The sequence below is a fragment of the Pipistrellus kuhlii genome, unplaced genomic scaffold, assembly GCF_014108245.1.
Source record: "Pipistrellus kuhlii isolate mPipKuh1 unplaced genomic scaffold, mPipKuh1.p scaffold_m20_p_3, whole genome shotgun sequence".
Lineage (NCBI taxonomy): Eukaryota > Metazoa > Chordata > Mammalia > Chiroptera > Vespertilionidae > Pipistrellus > Pipistrellus kuhlii.
In genome coordinates this window covers 8,660,976-8,678,509 of record NW_023425529.1, presented here as the reverse complement: position 1 = coordinate 8,678,509, position 17,534 = coordinate 8,660,976, and the positions used below count along the sequence as shown (strand labels likewise).

Below are 17,534 nucleotides of genomic sequence, written 5' to 3'. Positions count from 1 at the left end.
GGCGCACGTAATCCATCTGAGGTCCTTGACCAGGGGCGGAAGAACAAGCTGTCCCCTCAGGTACTCACCAGGGAAGGTAAGAAGTAAAATGTCCACAAGAAAATCCGAAATGAAAACAGACGTGGCCGGGATAGGCTATGGCAGAGTGCTCCAAGAAATGTTAATCGGGGTTATGTGAAAGCATGATTCAGGGGTCAACGTAAATCACTTTAAGCAGATTTCTCTACTGCATGACTCTTGTGACCTTCAAAATGCCATTATACCTGGAGATTTTGGAGAGGGTGCTGTGGTTCACAAAGCTCACTGTCCCCATGGGGCTTCCTTCTTCTGAACATCCCTTGGCAAATGCTGAACTAAAAGAAGTCCTTAGAATCATGCTCTCTGGGGACTAGAAATGACAACTCTGAGTGCTATAGCTTAATGAGCATGACTTCCTCTCAGCAGGGAAAGAGGGAGAATAAAGGAGAAATCAGAGACCCAGAGTGGGAAAAAAGCAAAGAGGTGTTTGAAGAAGGCCCTGGAGGGACACCTGAGGGTGGGACGGACAGGTGGATGACTTGACCAGAAAGAAGGATGTACCAAAAGCATGGCGGCTGCCCAGTGCAGAATGAAGGGTCCCTTGTCATCATCATCACCACCATCGTCATCAGCATCACCAGAGAAGCAAACCTTCTCTGTGGCCTCTCCTCGCTACTCTACAGATTCTTTATTTTATCTTATTCTTAAATATATTTCATTGAATTTAGAGAGGAAGGGAGGAGAGAGATAGAAACATCAATGATGAGAGAGAATCATTGGTTGGCTGCCTCCTGCACGCCCCCAATTGGGAATCAAGCCCGCAACCCAGGCATGTACCCTTGGCTGGAATCGAACGTGGGACTCGTCAGTCCGCAGGCTGACGCTCTATCCATTGAGCCAAACCAGCTAGGGCTCTACAGATTCTTTAAACATATGATGCATTGGGGTCCATCCCATTTTACAGATGAGGAAACAGAGTCGCAGACAAGTTAATTCCCCCAGAGTCGGAGATTATAAAACTTCTAGGTGGCAGTGCATAGATTCAACTCTGGGAGTCTGAACCCTGAACCCACGTTCTCACCACTGCACCACACTGCTCTGCTTCTAAGTGCATTAGACAGAGGGCTGGGATTTCATTACAGAAAGGATACTGTTTAGAAATGCAGCACCAACGCTTTGGAGGAAAAGACAAAACAAACCAACCAATGTCACTGCACCAGGCCAAACAGCTAGAGTACGGCTCCCCCCACCCCACCCCCACAAAAACAAACAGCCAGATGTTTATATATCATCATGTTCTCACTCTCTTCCCTCTTCTATTAAGTATCCTTATGTTGTGTATCAGGCTTATCTAATACGTTACGCTGGCTCATAAAGCGGAAACAAGAAAACATTTTTTGGAAGTTAAAAAGCATTTTTCAACTTGAACCCCGACTAAGCCCTTGTCCTGTTCGCGACGCCGCCTTTACAATGAGCTTCCTTTATATTTCCACAACTGCCGCTCCTGTGGTGGGGGCAGGGGGCTGGGGACCTCAGAGCAGCTTCCTGGGACAGATTCCGAAAACACGAATCCCAGATCAATGACATCTTTTGTGGCTCAGAACCGTATCTGCACTGAATGCGAGACTAGCATTCGTCTGTGTCCCGGCTAACCGCGGATTTCCGTGTTTAAAATACGACGCAAACAGTAAATCGCAGTGTTTTGGGGTGGGTGGGGATAAACCGGGTCAGGAAACGCAGTCCAGGTGGTGATTCTCAACTTGCACATGGAGTGTCCTGGATTTGCTACTACGGCAAAAACAAGACAAAAACAAAACCTGCAAAACAAAAAAAACAAAAAACAAAACACACACACACACACACACACACACACACACACACACACACCAAAAACCCTCCTAAACAACACCCCAAAAAAAGAAAAAGAAAAGTTCCGTTGGAATGCTACAAACATTGGCTGGGGCTCCAGAAGGCAAAGCTTGGGTGGGCCAACCTACCTCTGATTTCCTTTCTTGCATCTACAGCAAAATAAAGGACTGGGGCAGGGAGAGACGGAAGAGCTTGTAAAGTTCTGTTTACCTGGTGACTGGCGAGGGCAGGGCTTTGGGCTGCCGGGTCCAGAAGAGCTGCAGGGCTGAGCGTTCCACTAGCGGCTGGCCCTGGGCTGCTGCCCTCTGCTGCCGCCGCTGCTGCTTCTAAGGTCCCATTGGAAAGCCCCAGGGGCCGGAGAGTCCAAGGCCAATGTTTGTTTCCAAGACAGTGTTCCTCCCCGGCTCGCACCTCCCTTCGCTTGCTGTGACTCTGCAGCAGCTCCAGTGTCTCCACCCCTGGGCGAAGCAGCTGGGGAGCCAGGCGTTGCGCTGGCGGCCCCTGAAACCACTTCCAGATGTGCTGGCCGGCCGGCCAGCTGGGATGGGCCTGCCTTCTTCCCCTGGAATCCCGGCCGGGGAGTCTGCGTACTTTTCCAAAACAGGGCTGCTCTGGAGGGAAGGACGAGAGACCGAGCAAAAGCAGATGCTCGGAGGATGGATTTCCACCACGAGTTGGGTCCACTGTGAACTTTCCAGCAGAAGAGGAAAATGAAGTTCACGATGACTTTAAGAATATCTTTATAGGCACTAGCTTTTCCTGAAACCTAGTGACTAAAATGCCGTTGTCCCCCTTTCTCCCCAAAGCAGCCAGAGGTGACCTCTGAACATGGTTCTATTCACTGGACCCAGAAAACTCCACAACATCATGCAAATAAGAGGCTCAAATCTTCGTGTCCACTTTAAGAATGCTTGTGAAACTGCCCAAGCCATCAAGGGTATGCATATTCAAAAAGACACCAAGTATCTGAAGGATGTCCCTTTATAGAAGTAACTAGAGGCCCAGTATACAAATTCGTGCATGGGTAGGGCCCCTCTGGGTGGCCTGCAGGGATTGGCCGAAACCTGCAGTCCAACACCGCCTGCAGCTCCTACCAGCACCACTTACCAGCCATGAGCCCTGTGTCTGGAGCCCTCCCAAGGGGAGTGCCCTGCAGGATGGGGCTGAAACCAGCTCTCTGACATCCCCTGAGGGGTCTGGGATTGCAAAAGAGCACAGGCCAAGCTGAGGGACCCCACTGGTGCATGATCGAGCTGGGTAGGGGCCACAGGAAGGCTCTAAGGCATGTCCAGCCCATCTTGTTCAGTTCCGATCGGCTGGACCCCAGCAGCAAACTAACATACCGGTCAGAGCATCTGCCCCTTGGTGGTCAGTGCTTGTCATAGCGACTGGTCGACCAGTGGACTATCTGCCCACTGGCAGTCAGTGCAGCAAGTAGTTGAGCAGCCTTAGCATATCGCTAGCATATTACACTTTGATTGGTTGTTCAGTTGTTCTGCCGTTCAGTCTATTTGCATATTACCCTTTTATCATATAGGATGTGTGCCATTCCGTCGTTACAATGGTGGAGTTGATAGTTGATCCCAACAGTGGGACTGGACTCTGAATTTTTGCTGCACATGCTTAAAAAATGCAGAGAGTAATGCTGACCTAAAGGGTTTAGATGTAGACTCTCTGGTCACTGAGCACCTTCAGATGAACAAAGCTCCCAAGATGCGGCATGGAATGTACAGAGCTCACAGGCTGATTAACCCACACACCAGCTCTCACTGCCACATGACCTCTCACCGAAAAACGGGGGCTTGTTCCTAAATGGGAAGAGAGGTTGCACAGAAGTAAAAGATATCCCAGAAGGAACTGAAGAAACAAAAAGTATGGCCTGGGAGTAAATTCAGCACACAAAAATACTAATGAAAGTAAAAAAATAATAACAATAAAAATAAAAGCCGTTGTCCCCAAACCAAAGCCCAGATAACAACTGTGGTCTCCTTCTACCAAGGCAATGATAAAGGACAGACATCCTAGGGAGGTGTGTTTTGTGCCTGAACATGGAAAGGAATCAACTCTGCCCGTGCTGCGCTGTTCTGAGTTTCCGTCTCCGATCCTCAGAATCCCAGGCAATGGTGCCAGCAGTTTGCCTGGGATCGTGGACCTTAGGACTTCGTTTCTGCAACAATGGCCTCTCCCCCTCATTCCTGTAAGGAAAGAGGACCCACCCCTCACGCCTCCTTCTGCAGGGGTGCTGCTGGAGAGAATGATGAAAGTCACACTGTAATTTTAAATGTCCTAGTGGTCACCTTAGGAAATTTACAAAGAGGGAAAATTAATTTTAACCATTTATTTCATTTACCCCAATATTTACAAAATAGTATTTCAACTCGTAATCAGTAGAAAACATTATAAACCACACATTTTATGCTTTGGGGGTACTAGGTATTTAAATCTGGTGTATACTTTACACTGGTAGCACCCCTCAGTTTAAACACTAAATTCCATCAGAAGCAATTAATTTCATAAAATGAACAGTTTAAAAAGCATAGAGGGGATAAATGGTGGTTAAATAAATAAATAATAATAATAAAAGTAAATTCACATACCCAAGTTGTTCCAATCATTAAAAAAATAATTTTCCCTCCAATAACTGAATGAAGTATCTTTTTTTTTTCAATTTCAATGAATTAAGACTCAGTAAAATTTTAAATTCAGTTCCTCAGTTGCACTAGTCACATTTTAAGAAAAATTCATAGTTAATGTGGGTAATGGCTACTGTACAGTAATTATAAGAAAAATAATAATTATATGATGGATGTTTTTTTTCTCTCCAGATTTGAACTTGAAAAGTGGGAATATCCTGAATTCGTACAGAGCTTTTACATGGGCAAAGTGTTTTCATATCTTCTACTTTATTCTCACAACATTCCTGCTCAGAAAGTTGAGCAGATGAGTTTTGCCCCAATTTGCAGATGAGCAAACTGAAGCAGATGAACAAGTGAACTCCAAGTTCCCAAAGCAAATTAGTGAGGAAGCCAGGACTGGAATTCCTGTTCAGCATTTCCCCACTGTTTCTTACTTGAGGCATATTTCAGATCCTGGAGTTTCTGACAGCACCTGCAGAGTGAAACTGCATCCACAGTGACTGCATTCTTCATTGGTTTTCCTGCAGCATCAGGTCACTGCTTGCACAGAATTATTGTCTGTCCTGGCGGTGTTCCCTTTTGTGTCCTCATCCCAAAGCCCTCCTACAATCCAGCTTGACATTATGGACCTGGCTTGACATTATGTTAGTCCTCTTCTTTCTTGATAGATAACACTCAGCAGTTTTAATTACTACATAACTAATTAGTTTTAACTAATACATAACATAAATTAATATAATTAATATACTTTCAGCAAGGTGTATATTTTTTAATCCTCTAACTTTTTATTGATTTTAGAGAGAGGGATAGGGGGAAGAGAGAGAGAGAGAGAGAGAGAGAGAGAGAGAGAGAGAGAGAGAGAGAGAGAGAGCGCCACATCAATGTGAGATAGAAACATCAATCGGTTGCCATTGACTCCCATATGTACCCCAAACCAGGTATCAAATCTGCAACCTGGGTATGTGCCCTCCATGGGAATAGAATCCAGGACTTTTTGGTGTATGGGACTATGCTCCCACCAATCAAACCACACTGGCCAGGGAGGTGTACTCTGTTTTAAACCACAACGACATGGTTGTAAGATATTTATCTCTAGTTGTGGCAAAAGCATTTTTATACATTTGTGGCAAAAGCATTTTTATACATTGATCCTGTGGGAAGTCAGAAGGGTTCTGTGGCAGCACCGGGTACTGTGCACTAAGTACTCTTGTTCCAGCCCTCACTGCATCCACAGGAGCAAAAAATAGCAAAATAGCCCAGGGCTTGTCACCGCTCTTCCAAAATTGTCTCTCCAACACTCCAAGCGACCTTCTGACATTCCTGTTTCCTCCAAGGATCGAGGATTGTGCTTTCTCCTGTGTCTCTCTCATCCACTTGGCAGGATGCCTGACCCAGGGGAAGAGCTCCTGAATAAATGGGTTCAGAGAGGAGGACAACCAAAGCACTCAAGAGTGGGACTCGGAACTGGAATAATAATTATGGTTTTTGTAGACCCTGCTTGCTATTCACATGAACTTCCGTGTGGACCCACATCTCTCTGGTCATTGATTGTTTTACACTTTCTCGCTGACCTCCTGCCATCTCCAGCTTCAGATTCTCCCTCCTTTATTCCTGCTGGGCAATGTCCTGAGGATGCAAGAGGCATATTATCCACGACCTAGATTTCTACACTGTATGTACATATTCTTCCCTGGGGAAGAAATGAGGACAGAGAGAGAACATGCGGGATGTAAGTGCAGTGGCTACCAGCATCGGCTCCGGAGGCAGACAGACGTAGGTGCCAGCCTAAGCCTTATACAGCTGTGTCACTAAAAATCCCACTTCAGTTTCTCATCTATAAGGTAGGGAAGCCTCATAGAACCTGCACAGGATCCTCGTAGGGTTAAAAGGCATCGCACATGTAAAACACTCATCAAGGACTCAATACCTGGAGGTTATTATTGTTGTCTGGAGAAACCCAAGGTATGAATAAGGGAAATGAAATGCAACTGTAACATATTCGGAACAATAACAACAACAAAAATCTGAGTGAGTCAGTTATAGGATGCTGCCAACACTGCTGATAGCCTACTTAACAACCTTCTCCGCTTCCTCCCTTCAAATAGAAACACTACTTTTTTTTAAAAAATGTTTTATTGATTTTTTACAGAGAGGAGGAGAGAGGGATAGAGAGTTAGAAACATCGATGAGAGAATCATTGATCAGCTGCCTCCTGCACACCCCATGCTGGGGATATGCCCTTGACCAGAATGAAACCTGGGACCTTTCAGTCCGCAGATCGATGCTCATCCATTGAGCCAAACCGGTTTCAGCAGAAACACTACCTTTTGGGGCAGGAGGTGCTGGTTAACAACAGTTGTCTCCTCAGACATCCTCAGCTAGCGTGGCCTGTGAGCAGAGCCTGCTGTCTGACTTCCTAGAAAGCTACGTTTTCCTGGCAGAGAGCAGTGTGGTACCTTGTGCCCTTTCTTTCTGTCTGAAATCTAACTCCCAGGCCTGGAGGGGAGCAGCATCTTGCAGCTCCGAGGACCGAGGTCCACGCTGGGCTGCTGCATATGGTCACAGCGGCTGTGCGCGGAGGCTGCCGTGTCGAGTCAGCGAGGGGCCTGGCAGGCCGCAGATGGCTCAATTCATAGGCCAGTGGTGGAGATTTTGAAAAAAAAAAGAAAAAGAAAAAAAAAAAGGCTATTTGAAGTGTGCAGTTGACGGCGTTAGGGAAATATGATTAAGAGATGGTTCAGTGGCCTGGGGTTAGAAAATGCAGGGGGCCAAAACTGGTTTGGCTCAGTGGATAGAGCGTCAGCCTGCGGACTGAAGGGTCCCAGGTTCGATTCCGGTCAAGGGCATGTACCTTGATTGCGGGCACATCCCCAGTAGGAGGTGTGCAAGGGGCAGCTGATTGATGATTCTCTCTCATTAATGTTTCTAACTCTTTATCCCTCTCTCTTCCTCTCTGTGAAAAATCAATAAAATATATTTTTTAAAAAGGAAAAAAAAGAAAGAAAATGCAGAGAGCCACACTGTGTCTGGCCCTGAAGGACAAGGGAAGGAGGTAGTTAGCAGGTCTGCGAGGAAGTACCTGTGTGAACACGGCAGCCTAATAGGGACAGCCAGTGCTGACCCACAGAAAAGGGACCAGGGGGCTCATTCCTCCAACCTCACCATCTCCTCTTGGTGGTGCCTCCCAGTGGCCAAACCCAAATGGAAGCCAGAAGGCAAGGGAGCTCAAGTGACAGAATCCACGTCTGCCAGCCTCGAGGGGCATGGACCAGGTTGAAGAGTGGAGGGTTGATCTGTATAAGGAAACAGAAGACATCCTTGCATGGGGTGGCCAGCAGCCTGGCATGTGTGAAGAGGGCAGAGCAAGGACAACGGAGGAGCCCGAGTCCCCAATGGCATCGGGAGTCACCCCAGCAGCTCTGACCTAACTACTCAGGACACAGCTTGCAGCGTGAGGAAGAGGAGCCCTCTGTGCTAAGTCACGTGGGTCAGGTTTCAGTCATATACCTGAATGCGGTCCTGTGTTACCTTTATGCATTTCACATGCACTTTATTTTATTTTATTATTTTTAAAAATATATTTTATTGATTTTTTTACAGAGAGGAAGGGAGAGGGCTAGAAAGTTCAAAACATCGATGAGGGAGAAACATCGACCAGCTGTCTCCTGCGCGCGCACACACACACACACACACACACACACACACCCCACTGGAGATGTGCCCACAACCAAGGTACATGCCCTTGACCGGAATCGAACCTGAGACCTTTCAGTCCACAGTCCAACACTCTATCCATTGAGCCATACCAGTTTTGGCTTCACGTGCATTTTAAATTTGGGGTGTCAATATATTGTATAGCTGGTTCGTTAGGATTCCATGTTTCTTTTCTGCTGAAAGTCAAATGAACACCATTTCTTCTTACCCAATGGGCCTGTCTTGCTGAGGATAGATAAGCCTTAGATAACAATGTAGGAAAGCCGCTAAAGACGACTGGAAGGAAAGGAAAGAGCATTCTGTAGTAGCAGTGACTCACGCAATGATGCGTTGGGCTGACAAGCCTTTGCTCATTGCCTCTGTTTCCCGGCGCTGGGCTCCAAGATCACCCATGTGGGGCAGGAAGCACAACTCTACGAGCCCCAATTCCCTCTTTTGCCTGATGGAGCTCACTGAAGGGTCGTCTCCTTGTCTGGAGCTTAGATGTCCCGTTACCCCCTGATCTACACAATTGCTCCTGCACTCTGCTCTTTGCACCTGGGTTCTCTCTCCCACACAAGATGACCGTTTTTTTCTTCCTTGGCTCTTGTGCCAATTTCCTTTCTTGAAACTGGTGTAGGCTCTCCCTGGCTAGAATCCTGCCTTGCTCTTGCCTGCTGCCCTCTCCGTGTGTTGGCCACAGTTCCGGCCAAGACCCACGGCCAGAGCCGTGCGATCTGTGAACAGGCCTCTCAGACACCATCTGCTCCCTGCATCCTGGGAGCAGTGCCTGCCCAGCCTCTCTGCTGCTGGAGTCCAGTCGACCTGCTGGCACGCCCCAAACCTTTCCTCAAAACTCTGCCAATAAACCCTTGGCCCGAGTCCTCCGTGAAAATTAAGGCATCCCTTGGACATGGCAATTGACGCTCTCGGTGAAAACACGGCACTGTCTGCTGCCTCCCAGTCTGAGTCCCTCCCTCTGAGGCAGATACCTTGGGGGCTCAGGAGGAGGAGGAGGAGGAGTGGTAATGATGTAACGAAAATGATGATGCTGCTGGAGTAAAGCCATTTACTACTTCCCAGATGCTAACTACCTGCCAGGCATTGCTTAAGTGCAGCAACTGTGCTTGTTGGCACGGCAACAGCACAGATTTCAGTTACCATGGTTTAATTTCATGATGTCATCCCTCTCCCGCAAGCAACGCAGTTCAAATCTGTTACCATAGAGCAACTGTAATCCCACAGGTGCAAACTTTGTGGCTAGCTTTTCAAAAATAACTGTGCAAATCACAGGTCTCCATCAGAATCAGTGGCCACTCATGTCACTTCTTTGACACCGTTATTCAGTCTATGTACAGACAGCAAAGCATGTCGTAATGCTTAACACCCAGCAATAAACCCACGTGATGTTTACAAATATGAGCAACAGAGGGAAGTGACCAACAAAGACAGAAGTGTAGTAAAGAAACAAAAAGTGATAACACGGGGAGTGAAGTCCAAATCCAAGGAAACTGGCCGTGAGATAGAACTATGCAACTCCAGATAGGCAGCCAGGAAAAGTCAGTAAGAGTGAATCTATAAGCATAAGGAGGAAAGTGGTGGTGATGAAAAGGAGGCAGATGTTCCAGAGAAAGTGGGTGAGCGAAAAATCCACACGAAAGGAACGCTCAAAGATGTTTGATGACATTGTAAGTGTGAAGGATCAAATATATATTTTTAAAAATTAAAAAAAAAGATGGGAAGCTGATTCAAATTTATTTAAATATTGTAGATTTTATTGATTTTTTTACAGAGAGAGGGAGAGGGAGTTAGAAACATTGATGAGAAACATTGATCAGCTGCCTCCTGCACGCCCCCTACTGGGGATGTGCCTGCAATCAAGGTACATGCCCTGACCAGAATTGAACCCGGGACCCTTAAGTCTGCAGGCCGATGCTCTATTCACTGAGCCAAACCGGTCAGGGCAAGCTGATCCAAATTTAGAAAGAGTACGCCAACCTACCAAGGCACAGGAAAGGTGCTCACGCTGTTCAGTAATAAGAAGGTCCCCTTATTGGTAAGTTTTATACAAAAGTTAAGACAGTTTGTTCTTTATGTTTTAAATTACAGAATGACAAATAAATAACAGGTTAACTAATTTTCATTTGCCTAGATATTTAAAGCCAACAGGAAGAGTTTTAAGCATTTTGACAAAAATTTTAAAGCTCACCAAACAATTGCGATTTTTCTCATTGAGAAGCCCCCTTTGCAGCATTTAAGCTGGTACAGTCATTTTATAGGATAGCACTACCGTGCAAAGCAAGGGCTGCCTGTGTTTTACATATATTCTCTCATTTGGCCTTTAAATAATCCTAAGCAATAGATGCTATTATCATCCCCATTATACAGATAAAGAATCTGAGGCTCAAAGACAATAAATAATTTGACCCAGACCAAAAAGCTAATAAGAGGCTGTACCTATTGGATTCTAAACCCCACGATCTTAACCTCTATGCTGTATTATGAGTCTAGGTAGATGATGGGTATTTGATATGGGGGAGCAGGTGTGAAGGAGAGAAAGTGATGAGAGATGAAGGTAGGTACCTTCTCTAATGTAATCTAAAAGGGCTAGAACAGTATTGTCCAAAAGAGCTTTCTGTTTTCTATTCTATTTTTAAATATATATATATATATATATATATATATATATATATATATATATATTGTTTTTTAAAAATATTTTTATTGATTTTTTACAGAGAGGAAGGGAGAGAGAGAGCTAGAAATGTCGATGAGAGAGAAACATCAACCAGCTGCCTCCTGCACATCCCCTACCAGGGATGTGCCCGCAACCAACATACATGCCCCTGATTGGAATCGAACCTGGGACCTTTCAGTCCACAGACCGACGCTCTACCACTGAGCCAAACCAGTTTCGGCTATATTTTTTATACTTTTTAAAGGGAGAGGGGATGGGAGAGGGAGAGAGAGATAGAAACATCAATAATAAGAATCATTGATGGGCTGCTTCCTGCACATCCCCTACTGGGGATCGAGTCTGCAACTGGGGCATGTACCCTTGACTGGAATCAAACCTGGGACCTTTCAGTCTACAGGCTGATGCTATATCCACTGAGCCAAAACAGCAAGGGCTTCTATTCTATTTTTAAAGCATATAACAATCTATATAATGTATATAATCTATAATATAAAAATATATACGTATTCATCCTTAATATACATGTAAATCTATGTGCACTCCTTAATCTATCTTTTCTTGATCCTCCAAGATTTTGTTACTCAAGTTTCTACTCTTCCTGAGGCAGGCCTTGTTGGTTAACTCAACCACTCTCATTTCCAATCTTCTTCTTCCTTGCCTGCTTCTAATGATTGAGGCTGAAAACAAACAAACAAACAAACAAACCACCTTCTCAGACTCCTGTAGCCACCCTTTTGTATGATGACTTCTCATGTCTGCTCTCTCTTCTTTCTCTGTAAGAGAACCTTGAATATTACCTGGGTAAATGACCATCTCTCTCTATATAAAAGGTTAATATGCAAAGTGTCCCTTCAGGAGTTCGACCAGGAGACCAGGAGTTCGATCACTCATTATGATGTGCACTGACCACCCAGGGTGGCACGGAATGAAGAAAGGCCCCAGCCGGCACAGGAAGGCCCTGATTGGCCCTGATCGCCAGCCAGGCCTAGGCATCTTCCCCGTGCACTAATTTCATGCACTGGGCCTCTAGTTCTAAATAAAAACTATATTTCCTGGCTGGTGTGGCTCAATTGGTTGGAACGTTGCCACACACACTGGAAGGTTCGATTCCTGGTCAGAGTACATACCCAGGTTGCAGGTTTGATCCCCACTAGGGTGCGTTCAGGAGGGAACTGGTTGATGTTTCTCTCTTGCCTAAAAAAATGGATGTTTCTTGTTCTCTCTACCTAAAAAAATAATAATAAAATTAATAAAATATATCCTCAGGTGAGGACTAAAAGAAAAACACTATATTTCCCAAACTTCTTCAATTAGTCTGTGACTAAATATTGGCTTATGGGCTATAAACAGAAAAATATAATAATAAAATAATCCCAGGATGTGTTCTGGAGAAGAGAATGTTCCTTTTCTTTACTTTTTTCTGCTGGCTGGAATGTGGATGCAATGGCTAGAACTGGACCAGCCATCTCAGGCCATGAGTTGGAAGGAGGAATTCCAAGCCATAAAATCTACAAATTCCTGAGGACTTGTGAAACAGAGCAGCCATGCCATTTTTGGAATGCCACCTCCAATATTCATTTACATGGAAGACACATCAACTTTTAAAGCTTTTTTTTTTTTTTTTTTTTTTTTTGTATTTCTTTCACTGCAGCTAACATCATCTTAATATACAAAGGCTTCAGTTCTGGAACTGGGGGCTCTGGGTAGCTTATGGACAAGATGCCTTTTGGTCCATGCAAATGGAGAGTCCTACTTCCCCATCCTGGCTATCCTCCTGCTTCATGCCTTTGGGCATGGTTTTGTAAGGATAACAATGCCCAGGGCTGCAAAAGCTTTCTTATGACCACAAAGGAAAGATCAAGAGAAATCCAAAGCAGCTACCCAAAACCATGACACCACTGAAGTGCTGAACTAACTCTGGAGCCACCAACTCCAGATTTCTTGTGCAAGATAATTATGAGCATTATCATTTAGTTGCTATGTGTTGAATATTCTGCTACGTGTGGCAGAAAGAATTTCCAAATGACATTTCTCTTGCTGTGTTCTGGATGTTTATGTCCCTCCACAAATTCATTTGTTGAGAATCTCACCCCTAAGGTGGGGCCTTTGGTATTTTGGTGCTTTAGGTCATGAGGATGTGGCCCTCATGGGTGAGATTAGTGCCCTTTTAATATAGAACCTAGAGACTTCCCTGGCCCCTTCCACCATGTAAAAACACAGGGAGAAGTCAGCAGTCTGCAACATGCAGACCCTGACCATGCTGGAAGCCTGATCTTGGACTTCCAGCCTCCATAACTATGAGATACAAATTTCTGTTATTTATAAGCCACTTAGTCTGTCGTATTTTGTTTTAGCAGCCCAGAATGAGTCTTGATTGTGGCCCTAAAGAAGGATCCAGTTGAAAAAAGAAAGACTGACAAGATGTTAAGAACAGCTTTCCCTGTACCCATGTCTCCCCTCCAGGCACTGTTCTTTCTTTCATGGGCGAGTCTATAAAAAGTGGACTACACATGATATTTGTACTTTTTCACTCGTTATCCATTCTTCGATCTACTCTGCCTTCCTCCCTCCCGCTCCACTGAGCATTTTAGTAATAGCCTAATTTTCAAATCAAATAGACACTTTTTTTGTCTTCTTCCTCTCTGACCTCTCTATGCCTGTTGGCTTTGATAACCACTTCCGCCTCTGTGAAATCCCCTTCATGGGTGGCTTCTTTGATATCACCCTCATTCAGTTCCCTTTTGACCTCTCTGGCTCCTCATTCTCTATTTCCTTCATGAGTGCCTCCGTTGGTCTGTGCCTCCTAAATGTTAGCTTATTCAGAGTGATTTTCTGCCTCACTCTTCTCTTCCCTTTCTACACTCTCCTCCTAGGTGGTGGCTTCCAATCCTGTAGTTTCTAAGATTGAAGGCAGCTTCCTTGGGAACCGGGGCCCTAGTCTAGACTCATTATTTAAGCAGAGATGAGTCAAAGCTGATTTGGTAAAAAGTATTTTTCCCATTGGATTAAACACTTAGTCATGAATTGAATTGTGTACACCCAAAGTTTGTGTTAAACTCTTAACACCCAATACCAGCAAATGTGACCCTTATTTGGACACAGGGTCTTTGTAGATGTGACCTCATCAAGCTAAGATGAGGTCACTAGTATGGGTCTTAATCCATTATGACTCGTAAATTTATAAGAAGAGACAAAGACAGACACAGACAATACGCTGTGATGAGGGAGGCAGAGATGGGAGTCATGCAGCCACAGGCCAAAGTATGCCTCCTTTATATATATATTAGTGTTTTTTTTACAGAGAGGAAGAAAGAGGGATAGAGAGTTAGAAACATCGATGAGAGAGAATCAATCTTCCATCAGCTGCCTCTTGCATACCCCCCACTGGGGATGTGCCCTTGACCGGAATCGAACCTGGGACCTTTCAGTCCACAGGCGCTCTATCCACTGAGCTAAACCGGTTTTGGCCCTGCTGTCACCTTGATTTTGGATGTATAGCCTCCAAAACTGTGAGACAGCCCATTTCTGTGTGTTGTTTTTTTTTTAATACTCACCTGAGGATATTTTCCTATTAATTTTAGAGAGAGTGGAAGAGAGAGGGACAGAGAAAAATGTCAATGTGAGAGGAACACTTTGATTGGTTGTCTCCTGCAGGGCCAGGGAAGAGCCTGCAACTGAGCTGTGTGCTCTGGACTGGAATCAAAACTGGGACCCTTCCACTGAACCAATCCTGATGGGGCAGTTTGCAACTTTTTAATTTTACTCTTCATCTTTTTCTTAAAGAATATTAAAAAAATATCTTACTATCTACTTACATAATCATTCATAAAAGTTGGCCATTTTAACAATGAACTCTCAGAATAAAGTACAGTTCTTTTTTAAAAAAAATACATTTTTATTAATTTTAGAGAGGGAGAGGGAGAAAGAGCTAGAAGCATCAGTGATGAGAAAGAATTATTGATCAGCTGCCTCCTGCATGTCGACCACTGGGGATCAAACCTGCAATTCAGACATGTGTCCTGACTGGGAATCGAACCGTGACCTCCTGATTCATAGATTGGTCCAACCACTGAGCCACACCAGCTGGGCTAAAGTACATTTCTTAATCAAATATCTTAAGTTTTATGAAAACCATATTGCTTTATCCCTTCTCCAGTTTTGTTTTAGAAACACATAAACTTTATAACAGAAACATTTAAGAGCCTATGATATGTGACAAAGAAAATCTTACTCCATACCGTAAATATTCACATCCCCTTTAGTTTCCAGCCATCTTTTGCCGCCCTTCCCAAATTTCCTTTGAGCATATTTGAAATTGGGGTAATAGTGAGAAGGAGAATTTGAGGAGCAGGAGCTGAAAAGAACAGTGAGAATTCCTTTAAAAAAGATAGAGGATCGATCACCCCTCAGAAGAAAGTTTAGATGGATGAGAAGGTGGAGAGGGAGTTGGGGAAGGGGACTGAACTAGACATAGGAGAGAAATGGAAAATGACAAAAGAGGAGGAAGAAGGAATGTTAGGAAATTTCATATATGTTGTGTGTATTCCTACTTTTTGAGAGTGTGAGATAGGGGTTTTATTGCTTCCCACTTTCCCCCCAGCTTGACTTGTGTCTCTTTGATTGTGACTCTGCATAGGGCTAGGTCACCAGGCAGCTGAGCCTGACTTAGAAGGGTTACATCTGCGGCTCAGGGTAGGGGCTCTGAAATCAGAACCCTGCGCATGACTCCTGCTCCCAATCCTGTTCGGCTCCGTGCGGGGTGTGTGTGTGTGTGTGAGACGGAGGGGGGGGGGGCACAATGACTTTACTTCTCTGTGCCTCACTTCCCCACCCACGGAAAGGACACAGGACCCACTCCCTGGCTTGCTGGGAGGATCAAATGAGAGAAGACAGGCGAGGTAATCAGGACAGTGCTTGGCAACGGAAGACGCTCAACTGTTATAATAAAACAGAACTTTTCCCTATAACATCTCACCTGCTTACACAGAACAAAAACAAACAAAAACAAAAACAAACACACAAAAAGAACCTTTCGGGGCTCCCCGTTCCTAAACTTCGTGGAATGTTACCCCCGAGCCTGAGCGTCCCGCGTTGCCTTTGCAGGCTCAGCTCCTGTGTCCTCTCGAGCACGCTCTGGGTCTCAGCCCGCGGCGCCCGGGCCGCCGGGCCGTGGTCCAGACTCCCCTTCCTCGCTCCCGCGTTGGGGGGCATCCTCCCGGCCCGGGCGGCACGACCCGCCTCCGCAAAGAGACTTTCCCCGCGTCCTGACGCCTCGCACCTCCGCGCGGGCTTTCCTCCCCCGGCGCTGCGACTGCCTAACTAACGGGTCTGACCGCCCGCACATCCCAGATGCTCCAAAGGAAACCGCTGCGTCTCCTCTCGCACCGACAAAACGCGGGGCTCTGGGAGGGGTGGGGAGAGGAGACTCGGTCCGTAGGAAATGTCCTCCCACCCAAAACCTGTTGCCCCGGTGCCCCAGGCCGGCCACGTTAGCCCGGGGGTGGGGGCGGGCTCCCCGGCTACGACCATCCCCGCGCCGCGGCCCGCCAGCCTCCGGCCTCGCCCCGGGGCGGCCGCGGCCACGTGACCGCCCCGCCCCGCCCCCGCGCACAGCTGGAGGCGGGCCCCGCCCTCCCCCGGGAGCCCAGACGGCCCGGGCGGCGCGCGGCATTGTGGGTAGAGGGGCGGGGGTTGGGAAGATGGCGGCTCCCAGCCTCCTCAACTGGAGGCGGGTTTCTTCCTTCACGGGGCCGGTCCCCCGCGCCCGGCACGGACACCGGGCCGTGGCCATCCGGGAGCTGATGATCATCTTCGGCGGAGGCAACGAGGGCATCGCGGACGAGCTGCACGTCTACAACACGGGTAGGCGCGGCGGCGGCGGCGGCGGCGGCGGCGGTGTCCGGCCCCGCCTGTGGGAGCCGCGGAGGGGGAGGGGAGGCGAGGCGGCGGCCGCCGGGGCCTGACAGCTGTCACCGCCCGGTCAGCGCCTCCTCCCGCGGGCGCGAGGGGCGCGGCGCGGCCGGGCGGCCCGGGTCCCGCCGTGTCCCGGGAGCGGCTTCGTCTCCCCGGTGCCCCCGGACGGAACAGCCCCCTCCCCCCCCTCCGAGCGGGACGCGCCGGCCCTCCGGCGGCGAGCGGTCCCGACCGGGTCCCCTCCCCTCCCCCCGCCCGAGGCTAGCGGACATGGGCGCGCGAGGGCGGCTGTTGCTAACCGTCTGCACCTCCTTCCCAAGTCTCGCTCCCCCCGGGCCCCTCTTCTGTCAAAAACAAACAAAAAAACCCAAAAAAAACCCCAAACCCAAGCGCCTCCGGACCTTCCCGCTCCTCGCCTTCTTTCCTCTCTCCGGAGGAAGGGAGACCCGGGGCTGGGGTGCGGATGGGAACCCAGAGGCTTCTGGTGCTTTCACCCCCCGATGCAGCCCGGTCTCTGGCAGGTGGCAGTTTAGATTTTACCCCGACCGGTAACCCCCTGCACGGCCGGGGAAGTGGTTGGGGGTGAGAGCAGCGCACAGCGGGGTGTGAGTGCCGCCGCCCCGCCGCGCGGCGCCGGGGAAGGGGACTGACTGTCAGCCCCAGCGCCGCCGCACACCGCACACCGCACGCCGCCCGCCGCCCTCGCC

General features: G+C 47.5%; 2 protein-coding genes across 10 annotated transcripts in view; one reads left to right on the top strand and one right to left on the bottom strand.

The window, feature by feature from the left end:
• The window catches only part of GLT8D2 (glycosyltransferase 8 domain containing 2), a 31,822-nt gene extending 29,362 nt beyond the window's left edge, over window positions 1-2,460 (bottom strand). Inside the window, exon 1 of one of the 2 annotated variants that reach the window (XM_045587580.1) lies at window positions 2,098-2,460. The gene's annotated coding sequence lies outside the window, so the exon portion shown is untranslated. The remainder of the gene's footprint in view (window positions 1-2,097) is intronic. The other variant, XM_036454797.2, reaches the window with a different exon arrangement.
• Window positions 2,461-16,576: 14,116 nt separating this feature from the next.
• The window catches only part of HCFC2 (host cell factor C2), a 44,351-nt gene continuing 43,393 nt past the window's right edge, over window positions 16,577-17,534 (top strand). For 5 of the 8 annotated variants that reach the window (XM_036455130.2, XM_036455128.2, XM_045587577.1 and 2 more), the window contains exon 1: window positions 16,577-16,776. In XM_036455130.2, the coding sequence (XP_036311023.1) occupies window positions 16,614-16,776 (163 nt within the window). In that variant the 5' untranslated portion in view covers window positions 16,577-16,613. The remainder of the gene's footprint in view (window positions 16,777-17,534) is intronic. The other 3 variants (XM_045587579.1, XM_045587576.1, XM_045587578.1) reach the window with 2 other exon arrangements.